Here is a 14,881-nt window from a genome sequence, read left to right on the forward strand (position 1 = left end):
AACAAAACACTAAGTTTATAAGCACAGAAGGTGAAATATTCAATCAAAGAATGTGAATCTCTCAGAACCTGTCAGAGTATGTCTGAGCAGTTAAACTGGCCGCTTCCATTGTTGGTTTTAACAAATGGGCAGACAGTGCACTGCTGAAATCTAAACAAAACCTGCAGTCTTTGTAAAAGAGCTAACAATGGTTCATTGTTTTAAAACAAGAGGTATGACCTCACATGACCCCATCAATCTTTATTGTATAACCACAGTAGATTTAAAAGCTGAAAATTCTGAAATAACATCAAGAGCAAGTTACAGTGAAACCCTTAAAAATAGCTTTCCATTGTTTGCTGAAAATCAGTGTCACAGTGGAGAGCAAAGCCAAGAATCATAGTGTTAGCCAACTCAGAAACCATGTATACCGAACTCGTAAAAATCTCTAGTTCCCTCTGCCTAGGTAATTTGTTGTTAGGCTACCTGTGGTAACACTTTCAGCGATTAAGTTTTCCATCACTTAGTAATATTACACATTTTTTTTCCATCTCATAAGATAAGATTTTTCTCTTGTCTGTGAGTTACACAACACAGTGCTGAACTACTGCTGCTGTTTTAAATTTTATCAGTACTAGTCTGAGGAAGAGAAATTCTGTCAGAGTCAAAAAGAGAAGAAAAATATTGTCAGTTTTTCCCGTTACCTGCCCAACTAAGACCCTCTTCTACAAAACAAAGTTTAAAAAAAAACAAAAAACAAAGAAAAGTAAATGTAATTACCTTTGCCTATAAGGACACCTATTTTGGAGTCCAATTTTTCTCCTGGATCACAATTCCTAGTCACTAGTTTAAGGACAGGAAGAAAGGGCCTGACGTCACAAAGTCTCCGTGTTTCATCTTCTAACTCTTCATGCACAGCAGTCTGATTCACACATGAGAACATGTAAGAGTCAATCTCCATGAGGAGATGGAAGAGTGGATAGGTGTGTGCCTGCTTCCATAACAGCTGGAAAAAAAAATAGTAGTAAGAAAAGTGATTTGGTTTTAGTATCTGTCTTGTGGTTCTTTTTAAGCAGCAACTAATGTGCAAAAGCATCCCAGAGATTAAAAACAAACAGTAACACAAATGATGTCAAATTCCCTGTTGTCTGTAGAAGCTCCAAGTAAATTTATTTGGAAGTTATTTGCAGGCCACCAAGATGTGCAAGTCACCCATGCAGAACTCAACAGTGCTTTACTAAACTGAATGCTTAGACAGTAGATCATACCTCACCTAACACCAATATAAGCTGTATCAAATTCTTAGCAGAAATCAAAATTGTAGGTAAAAAGAACTCTCTTTATATAAATATATATAAATGTGAGAATGATTTTGTCTACATTTTAAAAGTTTACATTTTATGGACCGGTTTCTTAAACTTAATTTGAAACAGGAACTGTAGGATCAATAATACAGTGTCAAAAATCTTGCTTAAAAAAAAAAAAAAATACTTTCCAAAAAAAAAAAAAAAAGTTGAACTGAACTACTATAGCCAAACTGAAAACACCTGCATATGCTTCCGAGACTTGTACAAGCAAGTCTGCCTTCCAAAAATGTACCCCAGTATAACTGGCCTAGCTGGGCAAAAGCTTTTTTTTGAACTAGAATAAAAATTCCAATTTCAAAGATATCAAAAGATACTTAATCTATGATTTTTTCTGTGTTATTTTCTGATTGCTAACTATACCATCTAAAAATTTGGTGGTTTTGTTGTTGTTGTTTATATAAGAGGTGTCTAACTTCAATTTCCAGATATCAGTACTTATCATAACCTTTAAACATCGTAGGATTTACAGAAATGAAGTTCCCAAAACTGACTGTCACTGAAAGCAGCCACTGGCCATCACACACGGTACAACTATAGCGGATGGTAGAATTTCAGTGCCTACAGAAAATGAATTCTTAAAAATTCTTCAGCTCTCAAATAACTGGCCATTTTTCCCTCTGTCTCTTGTTTTCATCTTTACAGTTTCACATGAAGTATGAGGAGTTTATCTTATTTCTCAGGTCCTCTATTTATAAATGCAGTGGTCTCCAAACAAGACTTGTCACAGCAATGTGCTGGGAGCGAAGCTGCTAACGCAATATGCTGCCAAAATCGTGGTTACTGTTTAGTTTTCAAATCCATGATTTCCACGACAGAGCTCTGCAATACGGGTACAATTAACATTCCTTTTCTCTGAAGAACAAGTGGGCAGTAACAGTACCATGTTAAGTTTCGGTGTGTTGGAAATATCACAAAAACCAGACAGCTGAGTCCCAGCCCCTCACTGTTGTCACTTACATGCTTGGTTTTGCAATTCTTTATCAAAACCACTACAGCCATTCCGTAATTTTACCCACATACTATTCTCTCACCAACTGTCCTGTGGTTGCCAGGTGAACCTCTCACTAAAACTACGACAATTTTCTCATCGGAATTATTTCAAGTATTTCAATATAGTATAAAACTTAGATCACTTCATTTCCTAGAAACACTCTCATTTCTTCTAAAGTACTAAGTGGGTCGCTGCTTTAAAAGAATATTTTAGCATATTCAGCATTAGGAAGTTTCAAACCTGGAGTACATAAATTACTTAAATATATATTACTTAAACATGAAGAAAATAATGTCTATAAGCAAGTGAATACCATCAGCGTGAACAGGAATGTAAAAACCACGTAGTAGTTTGTTAATCAGGCAATGGAATTGAACGAGAAATCATTATATTTCCTTTTAGAAGTTTATTGTGCACAAGGAGCAGATTATAAATAGCCCAGTGCCCAAACCCAACTTAACCCACACATGGTCATTGTCCATAGCTTATTCTTTAAGCGTGTGGTTATTTCCCACATGTCCTGCTCCATCCCCTTTGCTTGGAGAATCTGCTCATTTATTACAGGTAGCTTTTGAGACAATCCATAACAAGAGCAGCCTTTTGGGAAGATGAATTTGGAGGAAATTCTCCAAACAGTTTATTTGCCATTTCAGCTACTGGCTTCAGTTTTAAAGAAATATAATTTAACCCAAACTGAGCTGCTAGTGTACCTAATTCATGTAGTAGGACTATTATTTACTACAGGCAAGACAACAAAACTAGATAAAGAACTCATTCTCTGTGTTGCTGGGGCTGACATGAAAAGCAAACAGAGACAGATACCTCTGCCTCATTTTCAGTGATGTTCTCTGGTGTCTAGTGATGTTCCATTAACATTTCTTTTCAATAGTGAGGTCTAATGAATTAGCAACCATGAGCACATTTTCCTTTGAAAGCATCCTTGATTCTTGCCACCAGCCATACTGAATCTTGATTATGAATCTCCCATTTCCATACTTATGTTTACCAAGCCCAAAGGCAGTTTTCACTTGGAAACAGCAAAGTGATTCAACACTTCAATGCTCTTCACAAGAAAAGCTGCAAAAAATTACTTTCTTTTTTTTTTTAATTATTATAAGGAAAAACTAGGTCAGTACAGAACAAACAAGAGTAATTTTTTTGCATAATATGCACCTCTTAGTAAGCAGAGTAGGTTTGTAAGTTCTTCATTTTATTATAGCAAAAAAGCCTGTAATCTCATTACTAAGAGGCTTTAAAGCAAATATGTTTGCACATCAAACATTTAATAAGAAACCTTTTTTCAGTTGATACTATGACTGTATTACTAAAGCACAATACTTAACAGCAAGACTTCAGTCTCACTCCTTATCAAAAGAAATGGTCGAAGTTTTATTCAGAGTAACCTCTTACATTCATGCAACCAGATAGTTATTATACTATTTAGGAAAAAGAAATTATTTTATTAAGGAATTAAACTGAACTTTCAATTTAATGACCTCTGCAAAGATCCATGCATGCCATGGATCAAAACAGGCCTAAAATTCTGCAACCAAAATTTGTACTGAAGAAAGAATAGCTATGAACGATGTGCCTAAATTAAATCCGAGAGGAAAAGAAGAGCAAACAACTCACAACTCAGCCTTACTTTAAAAAATAATAAATCATTTTTCCATGAACAATACCTTTCAAAGAAAAAAGACAAACACAAGCACAAGATCATGAATTTTCTGTCAAAAGAAAGTTAAATGGAATTGGACTGAAAAAGCAAGACAACATTAAGACATCTAATCAGCCAAAGACAGATGAACTATTTTAACACTAGCTCCATATTATCAACATTTGCCTGGAAAAGAATGTTGCATAGCTATGAGAAATTACTTCAGAGCAATGACTTCTGGACCTAAAAAGCCACAGCTATACATGCTCTTCCAAGGGTTAGGTTAGAAGTCTTTCCTTTACCTTTCCAAATAATTTTACTACCCCAATTCTGTTTTCCACACTGTCCAGAAAGGAAAAATGGACTGAAGGCACCGCACCGGTCCTCCAAAGATCTGTCTCCGTGTCCAGCACTGCCATTAATTCTCTTTGTCACTCAGGGATATACCTAGCTTAGACACTCTATTACCACACTTTTTTTTTTTTTTTCTACAGAAGTGAATAATTATGTGCAATGTAATTGTGATAAAATGTGGAAAGTCTTTCTTCAAATAAAATAAGGGGTCAATGGAAAAAGGTCATGAAGCACTAATGCAGCCTATGTCCCTCTGCTGTGACATGCTCAGATAAGAATGCAAGTAAATGTATCTCTCAGTCTTGACAATAAGTTTTATAAGCTCGTTTATCATCATCAATTTTATTTCAAACATTTTCACAGTCAAAACAGTGCACCAAATTCACAGAATTTACGTAACTGCGGATCTATGTTATATCACAACAGTATGAACACCAGCACAGAAGTATAATACTCATCAGTACTATGAACACAAGCTTAGAGAATGCAGAAGATTTTACTGTTAATGGGTGCTACCCTCTGGCAAGTATTAGAAATGCTCCATAAATGAGAACAGATCAAATCCACTGCTCAAATCTGAATTAAAAAATCTTGGAATTTTTAGAAACCAGATTTTATTAATTCCATCCCTTTAGAATTACACAAGATATTCCCTGGATGAACTGTTTGTAACACTGTCTTTCAAAATATAAAATCCACAGTATCACATCCCAAAAGAATTAAAAACATTTGAAACAAAACAAAAGGGTCATAGGCCTTCTTTGGTAAAGAAAATTGTTTCCTCTAAATAAATGACATGGATTTTTCACACTCATTATTCAAAAAGACCCCTCGCACAGCAAATATATCACAGATTTCACTTTTGAAGTGATGTCCCAACAAGGCACTTCTTCACTTATTTAAGCAGTGGCTTTTTACGGCCACCACTGGTGTCGATCAAAAGGAGCAGGAGCACAATATATGACTTCTGTATTAAAAATCAAATCAGACACAGCATCTCCTGTTTCCACACTAATCAGAAAAATTTTAAATAAGTGTACTATGTACAAATAACACATTAACAAAAGTTTAGACGTAGCAATTCAGTATTAACATAGAGCAATCATGTTAATCTCTGCTGAAGTGTAACCATCAGTGAGAAATTATTTCTCCGTACCTCGACATCTGCCCCAAAATACTCAGAACCCCCAGACACAAACATCTTTACCAGTCACTCCGCTATGAATGCACTTCTAATTAATTTTTTATGCTTACCCAGATTCACTGCCTGATTTGCCAAAAGGCACAAGAAAATCAGAACCAGAACTCATTCCAAACATAAGTTAATTGACCACTTGGTATTACCTGTTTAATATGAGATATAGTGGCATCTCGAGGGACATCCAAGTTGATGTAGATTCCAGTGGGCAATAGGAAGTCCACGGATATTGAGCCATCAGCACCAATCTGTGAATCCACTGCCCAGATGTCAAGGCTGTCTGTCACGGCAGGAGGCATTATGGAACCTCAACAATATCATAACCACATGGCCTTAGGAAAAAAAACATTAAATTCAGTATACTTAACCTTCTATAATTAGACACACATTTTGAAGCTTTTGGAAAGTTTACATAAGTCTGCTTGTGCAGTTCAGCTCCCATGTCTGAGGTTTCAAATGCCAATATTGCAAACACACATACATAGTCTTACTCATTAATTCCATTTAGTATAGGAAGAACACTTGCCTGGTAAAGCACTTAATGTCGTGTTTACATCATTAAGACTTAATTTAAAAAATATATTTAAAAATGACTAATCAGAAGCTAGCTAAAACAAAGTCTGAAATTCATTTTGAATTTTCTCTAAAGCTATCTGTATGAAAAACAATGGAAACAAACTTCTTGGAGAAAGTATAGCAATATTTAATGTGAAAATACATCATCTCGTAATTTTGAATTAGCAGATTTATGACAGTTGCTCACAAATGTGGAAAGAGTGACTAATTCAACTTTTAAGTCTATACTAATAGTAAGAAAATCTTCTTCAACAATTTATTAGGAAGTGGCATTTCCCTCCAGACACTCCTCTCGATCTTTCTTAAAAGGTGAAAACAAATGAAATCCTTTGAATTCAACTCACTGTGTAAACTACATCCACTGAGGGCAGGGGAAAAGCTTTTGTATGATCTGTTGCAATACACTTCACTGGCTTCTTGATGACTTGGTCTTTGTACTTCAAGTCGTTCTCCCTTAACCTTAGTAGTACTACTAGATTTTCTGACCTTCCAAGTCTTGTATTTTCAATTACCTCTCTAAAGATGCGTTTTCCCATCGATCACTATTCACTGAAGTATTTAGCTTTCACTTCATTCAAACAACGCTCTTCAGCTGGCAAAGGGATGGGAACTGTTGTAAAAGACTGCTGGAAATCACTTCTAAGGACAGGGCAAATTAACTCCCTACCTGTTTAGCTCTTGTTGGACACCAGATGAGAGAAACAATCATTCATTTTAAAAAACAAGCAGAACAAAACCAAAATCGAACAGCAACAAAACCCACCAGACCGTGGTGGGATGTCACTTCTCCCCTCACCTCCCCCCAGCTTTTATCCCTTCTTCTCTTCTCCAAAGAACATCTTTCTTTTTTCTCATTTCTTGAAGATGTTCTTTGATGCTGTAAACAGCAGCAGCCTGGGCTGTTGGTTACATCCCGCTGCCTCTGCCCGTGCTGTAGGAGGGGAGGTACCTTCTGTTAAGCAGGAGGTTTGTCTGCTGAGTGGGGAGGGGATGGAAAAGAGACAGATAGAAGATATCTACTATGCTGTGCATCAAACTTCCCAAAGAGATATGTAACACCTCCATGAATACAGCTTTTCGATCCCACTTCATTACTGGCTTTTTTTTCCCTCAAAGCAAACAACCACAAAATCTTAGCAGCACACCACAGCTGAGCCCACCACAAAACTCTGGAAGACGGACCATGTCATAACCAAGGGGCTGCACAGAACCACAGAACAGCCTGGGTTGGAAGGGACCTGAAGGACCATTGAACCCCAACCCCTGCCAGTGGCAGGGCTGCCACCAGCTAGACCAAGCTTCAGTCCCCTCCATCTCCAGATCCTTATCCTTTTTCATTACTAAATAGCTCTGTCTGGGAAAAGTCACAATGCGGGCAAATAAATACAGACCTTACAATACAAAGGAGTTAATGTTTCATTAAGTTAAGTTTGTCAGATATGCTTATTTCACAGAAATGCAACTCAATACAAAACTCCTTAAAATTGGTAGGCTTTTAGACCAAATAATCCATTGTCATACGCGTGATGTTCCTCACTGACAACAGGGATATGTAGGCAGTACTTTAGAAAGCCTCTGCAATCCTTTACTTGATACGGACAGTTTGCAGTGAAATACATCAGACAAGCCAGCATGTGGGCTGAGGGCAAAGCTCAGTGTCCTACAGTGAGTAACACCATACACCGCCAGCACCAACCAACAGCAGCAGTGTAACTTCTCATTGCCTGTTAATATTTTGTATGCATTAATAAGTGGTAACATCTACTGATCATTTTTAAACAACCAGTACAATCTAAATCACCACTCCAGAAATGTTCACGGTCCATATCTCTGCCTCACTCTTCAGCACTGCTTTCTATCTCTTCCATTTCAGGAATTATATGAAAAGGTTCATCTTACATTTGGAACATCTCAGGTGATGAAAATCTCCAGTACCGAAAGAGGCGCAGCTGGGAGGAACACAAACCTCCTCAAGCTCATCAGTCACCACTGGAGCAGCAAGTCTAAAACCCACGTGAAACCCAGCGCGGTGGGTGGAACCATTGCTGTGCTGCCAGCTTGCTGCTTAAATGCTGCCTTAGACAGGGGACAACGCACTGAAGTCTCACCTCTATCTGCCACATAAATACACTGAGTAATAAGACCCATTTCAAAACTTCCCCCTTCAGCTTTACCGCAGTTTGAGGACTTACTACGGCTCTTCATATTCTGCTTGTACTAGATAAAAGGATAACAGGATTTTCATTAAAAACAAGCAGGAAAAAGAAAACCTCTAACTTTCAGAAAGCAGAAATACATAAGTACAAAAATTTTTACTCCATAGACGCAACAATTAGGAAGTTCCTATTATTACCATCAGCATCAGATAATAGTTTATTATCATAAGGTTCTCATTTCCAATAAAATAAAAATTAAAATAATAACAAATCATCAAACGGTATCAGATCGAATTGAAGCAAAACAAGATCTGTGGGGGACTGAGTGATGAAAACAAGTCAGGCATGAAAATACCTGATCTTAATTACTATATTAATTACAAATCCATCCCTCCACTCATCCATGGCTGTGGAAAGCTTACCATGGTGTGTGATCTCTTAAATTGTCTAAAGGAAAGAAAATTTCATCCCATCACGCAACACACAACACTATTAGAATAACATAGCATCCACCCCCAGAACCTTGGAGCACAGTTCCTTACCAATTAGTGTATCTTTAACAAGATGGTCTTTAAATGGGGTGTTATTATCCAGATAATTCTACCCACATCAACTCCCCCAGAGTCCTGTTGTAACTGACAATAGCAGTAACAGGAAAATCTATTGGCATGATCTGAGACCGAAGCATTCTCATACTTGTGTGCATGTATCTCTGTGCTCAGTCTGCTTTCCATAGCATTCTGTGGTCATTGTGGTAAAAGAAACTGGTATCACCTCAACAGAGTGCTAACTTAACAGGTACAGCAAGAGGAAATGATATTAATGTGTTCTATGTAGTTATTTCATCTGTAATTTCTATTTAAATTCAGCATAAGATTTTATCTATCACCATCCTGCTCTAGACGTGTTCCACAATATTTGCAGTTGTCGAAACCAGGATAGTGCACCAGTGGAAGCTTAAAACGTTCTAAGAAGCCAGACTTCAAAATGCCACTAATATCTTCTAATGCAGACAGCATGAAGTTGAGGTTCCACAGTATCTGCTTACAGTTGCTGACTTTCAACACAGACATAAGAAACTGGTAAAGTTCTATTTACATTTTCAATTAAAAGAGGAAGAGCGGTCGTTACAGCAACCTGCATGTACTGGGAAGCTGTTCTCACTCTCAGGCCCTTACTAAATATTTCCTTCCTCAGTGAAACAAGTTCGTGTCTTTCTCAGTCAGCACCCAGTTTCCAGCAGGAGCTGACATCACGCAGGCCAGGTGTTCATGCCAAGAGGAACGCTGCCTGCCAGCACCAGGTGGCTGCTGGTGCGAGCTATGGCTGAGGCACCCCAGGTGCAGAGTGGTAGTGCTGAACCAACGCATTGCACCCGCTGCTGGGGCAAAGGCGGAGGGCACCTAGGGTGGGAGCAACAGCACCAGGGGCATTTTAAACAACTTCCAGCTAAAGGAAAAAAAACAACCGCCATCATAATAAAAAGCTACTTCAGGCTATAACCTAATGGCTATTCTTGTCTACTGATGGTGTACAAACAACTCCTCATACAAAAGAAGGAAGTAATTGAAACAATACTTAATCTTGGCAACAAGAATTTAATCAATGGTTGCTTGAATTTTATATGGAAAGCCCAATACCGAATGGTTTTGGTGGTTAGTAGGACAACTCCAGAACAAGAAGAGAAACAAAACGTAAGACTCATCTTTGTATTTACATATTTAATACCCAAAAACTAGAGGACCTACAATCAGATTTGTGAACCAAGACAACTGCCTGCCATTTTCCCACCTATAAGTCTTGCCTCTGGTGCATGCATTAAAACTTAAGTGCAACAACCGCCCTACCGGCTTTTAGCCCCTGGATCCAGACTCTGCACAGTGCCATACAACAGGTGTGTGTCAGGTAACTACGGCCTCAGGATACAGTTTTATCAATGGCTCTAACTGATAGAAAATAACACTGCCCTTTCTTAGCAAGATCTGAGAGCTGATCCAGCCAAGATTTTAGGTATTTTTTTTCTTTCAAGCTTCCAGCCAGCAGAGCCTCCAGGCTGGCACGCTGCAGCCCACAGCCGGCAGTGGTGACGCAGAGCTGGGCGTGGGGCAGGGCCACCTCCTGGCACAGCCACGTGTCACGGAGCAACGCCTCCTGCTGCCTTCAGCTGTGAGAAAGGATTTCCAGCCAAAAGCAATTAAAACATTAGATGCCTGCACAAGATGAATACTTCTCAATAGCTCAAATATGGACTCCTGCAGAGCGTGAGAACAACTTCTGTGAAATCAACGTGAAAGTTACAGAATTTAATTTTGTCTTTTCTCTGCACGGTGACCTTGATCACAAGATAACTAGACAGTTCAAGGCCAATAGACCACAGGCTCCAAGAGCTGACCAGAACAGCTGTGTGTTCGCAGGCACAGGGTTTGTTGCTGTTCTCATCTTTTTGAGGTTTCTGTTTCCAGATGATTTGCCACATCCAGGCAGTGAGAACTGATAGATCTTATGCCGAGTCGTATTCCAGAAGCCAACGGCTCTTGGAGACTTCGTAGCTGTACCTCCACACTCCCAAACAAAAGCATTTCTCATCATGTAGTGACTAGAGAAGTGAGCACCAGCAGGCTGCTGCCTCACTGACCGCTAAGAGGGCTTCAGGAAAGGCGATGGCCAAAAGCAAGGTATGCGCAGTTGCCTGTGAGTTGCCAGACACTTCTTTTCTTCCCTAAGCAAAATATGGCACTGGAGGGGTGAATGCCTGGGCGCACAGTCTTTGTAAATAAAACACGGACAACGCTGTCAGCAAGACAGGCACTAGCAGAATTGCTGACCATTACATAATATCAAGTAACAAAACCCATGCATTCAGAACATCCTCATGTATTAAAAGACTTTATTTAGACTTATAGATCATAAGATTTTAGAAGGTAGGCACAATCAGCTGGCAACAAACTCAGTTGCCTGGAGACTAGAACAAGAAGGTATTGAGCTGCTAAGTCACCACACCGTTGTTGTCAGAGATGGTAAACTCAGTTTGACCTGTGTCAGACAGTTACCTTGCTCACGCAAAGGAATTAAAACAGAAGGTGCAAATATCTGACACAAAGATACCCAAGAAGATGTGAAGGGCAGAGTGAATTTGGGAAGGGGGTAGGGGTAGAGATTTCATAAGGCTGCCCTGAAATTAAGAGCTAAACAAGAGTTCTGGCATGCTCAGAGAGCAAACCTATCATGAGGCACTGCAGAAAATCAGGTAAGGACTAACCATGCAGTGAATCTGTAAAACGTCCATAGAGAATTTCTAGAACGACACTGCTTCTCGTTTGTTTGTTTTTAAATAAGGGTCATCAAATGGTAAAGCAGGCAGCCTGGAGAGGTTGTGCACCTCCATCCTGGGGCGAGTTCACCCTTGGATGCATTCACTGGACAAGCGTGGGCACAACCTGAATGAGTGCCGAAGCTGAAATTCAGCCTACAAATTTAATGGCAATCCAGGCAGAATTTCAGCAACGATAGCAGAGAATAGAATTTTATCATTATGCAGGAAAATTATAGCTCCTCGTTTAACTGAAGAAATTTCAAACTGTCTCCAGTCCTGAAAGACAGGCTAAAATTAAAAGCAGGTGCATGGTTTCACATGCCTTTATATTTTCTCTTTTTTTCCATTGGCATATAATGGAATTTCTCCATACTTTCTTACTCCTCAATTGTAAAACAGTATTTTCTCTGAGATGCATTTAAAATTATTTAGAAAGGTCTTGGGATTCATCCAGTACAATTGGTGCGTTAACATCAACATTGCTTAGTTGTTTTCTGGAAAAAAGAAAAACTGTGTTGGCTTATAGATGTGGAAAAGAAAAAGAAATGGTGATAGGGGGCAAGAGGAAATTACAGCGTTTTGTTTCATCCGCTGGATAAGAAGCTAGTTTTATTTCCTTTTAAAGCACTTTGTCATATCAGCAAAAGGATTACCCACAAACTCACGTGGTTCATAAGCAACAACCAACATTAATCTGTGTCAGGTAAGTCCTTCTAAATCCAACATACTAACAAAAGGGCCAAGTTGTGAAATGTCATAGAACATTTAAATAACAGAACATTTAATTAATTAAATTAATAAATTAGACGTTTCCCCTGTATTTGCGATCTCACTACAAATCCCCTAACACTTACCTTTTAAGGTGTATTGTTCTATTCCAAATTCAAAGAACAACAAAGTAAAATCCAATGCAACATTTGAGCTACTGTCCTGGAGTACAATAAAAAAAGACCAATAACAGAAGCTGCAAGGAAGCTGATGAATACAAACACCAGCGTATCAGCACTGGAGGTAAATCCTGACACCTTCAGCACTATCTCACAGTTATCCCCTGGGGCCGCCCCACAGCACCAAGCCAAGGGAAGTGCAGGGGCAGAAACCACTCGTGTACCAGAGATTGGTTTCTATATGAAGTAAGTTTCATTTACTCATCACTTAATTTACTATTCCAAACAAAGGCATATTTTAAGGGCACCAATATCTACAGCTCCTCAGGTTAAAAGTAATTAGGTTACAAAATAAACTCCAGAACACAAAGCTTGATTTATTTTTGTTTTCACTGAACCCATGCATATTTACTCGAATGCAGGACAAATGGCAGAAACTCACTTGTTTCGATGACATAAAAGCTGAGCGCTCTGTGCTCAACCAGCTTTCAGAAGTTATTACAACTGTTAGGAGCCACGCTCCAAGCTGACCATCGCTGTGCTCAATGCGCCCTCTGATCCACTGCCTCTGTCACGTGGCAGACGAAGGGCTCAAAAAAAAGTCTTGTGGCAGTGAAAGCAGCTGAAGAAGGGCCACCCAGGCCAGACATACAAAAACAGCGTTTAAACAGTATCTTTCTGTCCCAAACAGAGCAGAAAACAATCTGACCACAGTAATTTTCTAGGAAACAGCAGCACCATACCACATAGTCCAAGCAGAAGAAACACTGCGTGCTTACACAATGTAATCTTTGTAATCAGTATTCTAACTAGGTAAACACTGATTACTATAAAAAGATGATCACACTTTGAAGGAAACATTTCACAGCAAATGAGGGAAAAAAATCTGGCAGCAACGAAGGAAAAGAATAAGAATATGCAGGAAGGTTTACATCCTACAAAACTTTGGGGGAAATTAAAAAAAAACAACAACTACGGAACAGCTCCTCCTGTATATCCGAAAGAATTCAAGTTTCTTCTGACGACTGCGGTGGTCCCCACGCAGCCCGGCCTCGAGCACCTTCAGGGACGGGCATCCGTAGCTTCTCTGGACAAAGTAACAGACTTTAATTTTGTTACTGTGTCACTTATTCCACATGTTATCTCATATGTCAGCTCCTTATGGAACTGAATAGGTGGATTTCAGTCCAAACTGCTTACAAATTTAAAAAGGAAATGCAAACAACTTGATTATAAATACAATTGCCTAAATTAGCAAAGCTAAGATTTTCCACTTCAGGAATGTCACAGTTATTATCTCTGATACCAAAGATTTTAAGAATTCAAGACGTCTACTGTGTAGCCTGGGAAGTTATTTTAAAGATCATGTGTTACTATAAATATTTCCCAGTGGTTTATTTCAACTGCAACAGAAGTTGGCCCTGTGGAGTGGAAAATTAAGTGCCCATTAAGTCAGGATTCCTCCAGAAATCAGAACAAAAATACCATTTGGTTCTCCAAAAATATCTCCATCAAAAGCACAAAGGGCCTTATTTCCCTCGCAGTGCTCGGAGAGGTACCAAGAGCAGTTTCTCAGCCTACCCAAGCTTAGATTCTGTCACTCTCCTCATGAAATACAGATAACTTTCCACAAATAAAAAAGAGAATTATTAGGGCCTTTCGCCATAGCCCCCGATTACTTTATCTGTTCACCTTCTGGAGTTTTACTTACTGGCATTCCTCTGCTCCATTCGTGGCAGTATGCACTAAGTTCTAGAAACTGAAGTTAGAATTTTAATACTACTGTGAATGGAGTTTCTGCTTTAATTCTAATGCCTCTAAATGAAAAAAGAAAAAATACTGAGCAACTGAATTAGCAATTGACTTCAACAGGACTTAGAGACATGGAAAAAAGCCAACGTTAACCAGTTTTAAATTAAAACTGAATTTAATTTTAAGCAAGCTGGTTACCCCTGCTCATGGAAATTAGTCTATGGTTCAATGACAGTATAACTTTAAAAGTGGCATGTAAATGAAATTGTTATCTTCAGATTTTTTTTTTCCTGCAAAACAAGTCTGCAGGTGGAGAACAACATTACTGAATGCTATTCCAGATGTGGAAGACTTCCCAGAATGGGTACGAATAAGGATAGCAGGAAATTACTCCTCGTTACTTTACATTCAGGTAAGTAAAAGTAAACTGAGCTCCTGCTCCCTCCAAGGGTTATTCATGGTGAACCAAAGAAATGAATAGAACTTAAGTCTCATGTTTCTGATAGACTTCAGACAATTCACAGGCAGTATATTATTCACAGTGAGTACAAAATCACAAAGAAACGTAGCTGTTTCTCACAGCCGTCTCACACGCAGAGATATGCACAATGCTCTGACTTCAGGGGGAGTTAGTTCCGGGAACGTGGCAGA

At 38.8% G+C, this 14,881-nt stretch overlaps 1 protein-coding gene across 3 annotated transcripts in view; it reads right to left on the bottom strand.

The window, feature by feature from the left end:
• PIK3CB (phosphatidylinositol-4,5-bisphosphate 3-kinase catalytic subunit beta) overlaps positions 1–14,881 on the bottom strand; it is an 89,419-nt gene that overhangs the window by 33,491 nt on the left and 41,047 nt on the right. For all 3 annotated transcript variants that reach the window (XR_002437646.1, XM_021393295.1, XM_021393294.1), the window contains 2 exons: positions 5,693–5,878; positions 760–985 (listed from right to left, as the gene is read on the bottom strand). Coding sequence is in view for 2 of the 3 variants with exons in the window: in XM_021393295.1 (XP_021248970.1) it covers positions 760–985; positions 5,693–5,845 (379 nt within the window). In the remaining variant the exon portion in view is untranslated. The remainder of the gene's footprint in view (positions 1–759; positions 986–5,692; positions 5,879–14,881) is intronic.

The sequence above is a fragment of the Numida meleagris genome, chromosome 4 (genome assembly GCF_002078875.1).
Source record: "Numida meleagris isolate 19003 breed g44 Domestic line chromosome 4, NumMel1.0, whole genome shotgun sequence".
NCBI lineage: Eukaryota > Metazoa > Chordata > Aves > Galliformes > Numididae > Numida > Numida meleagris.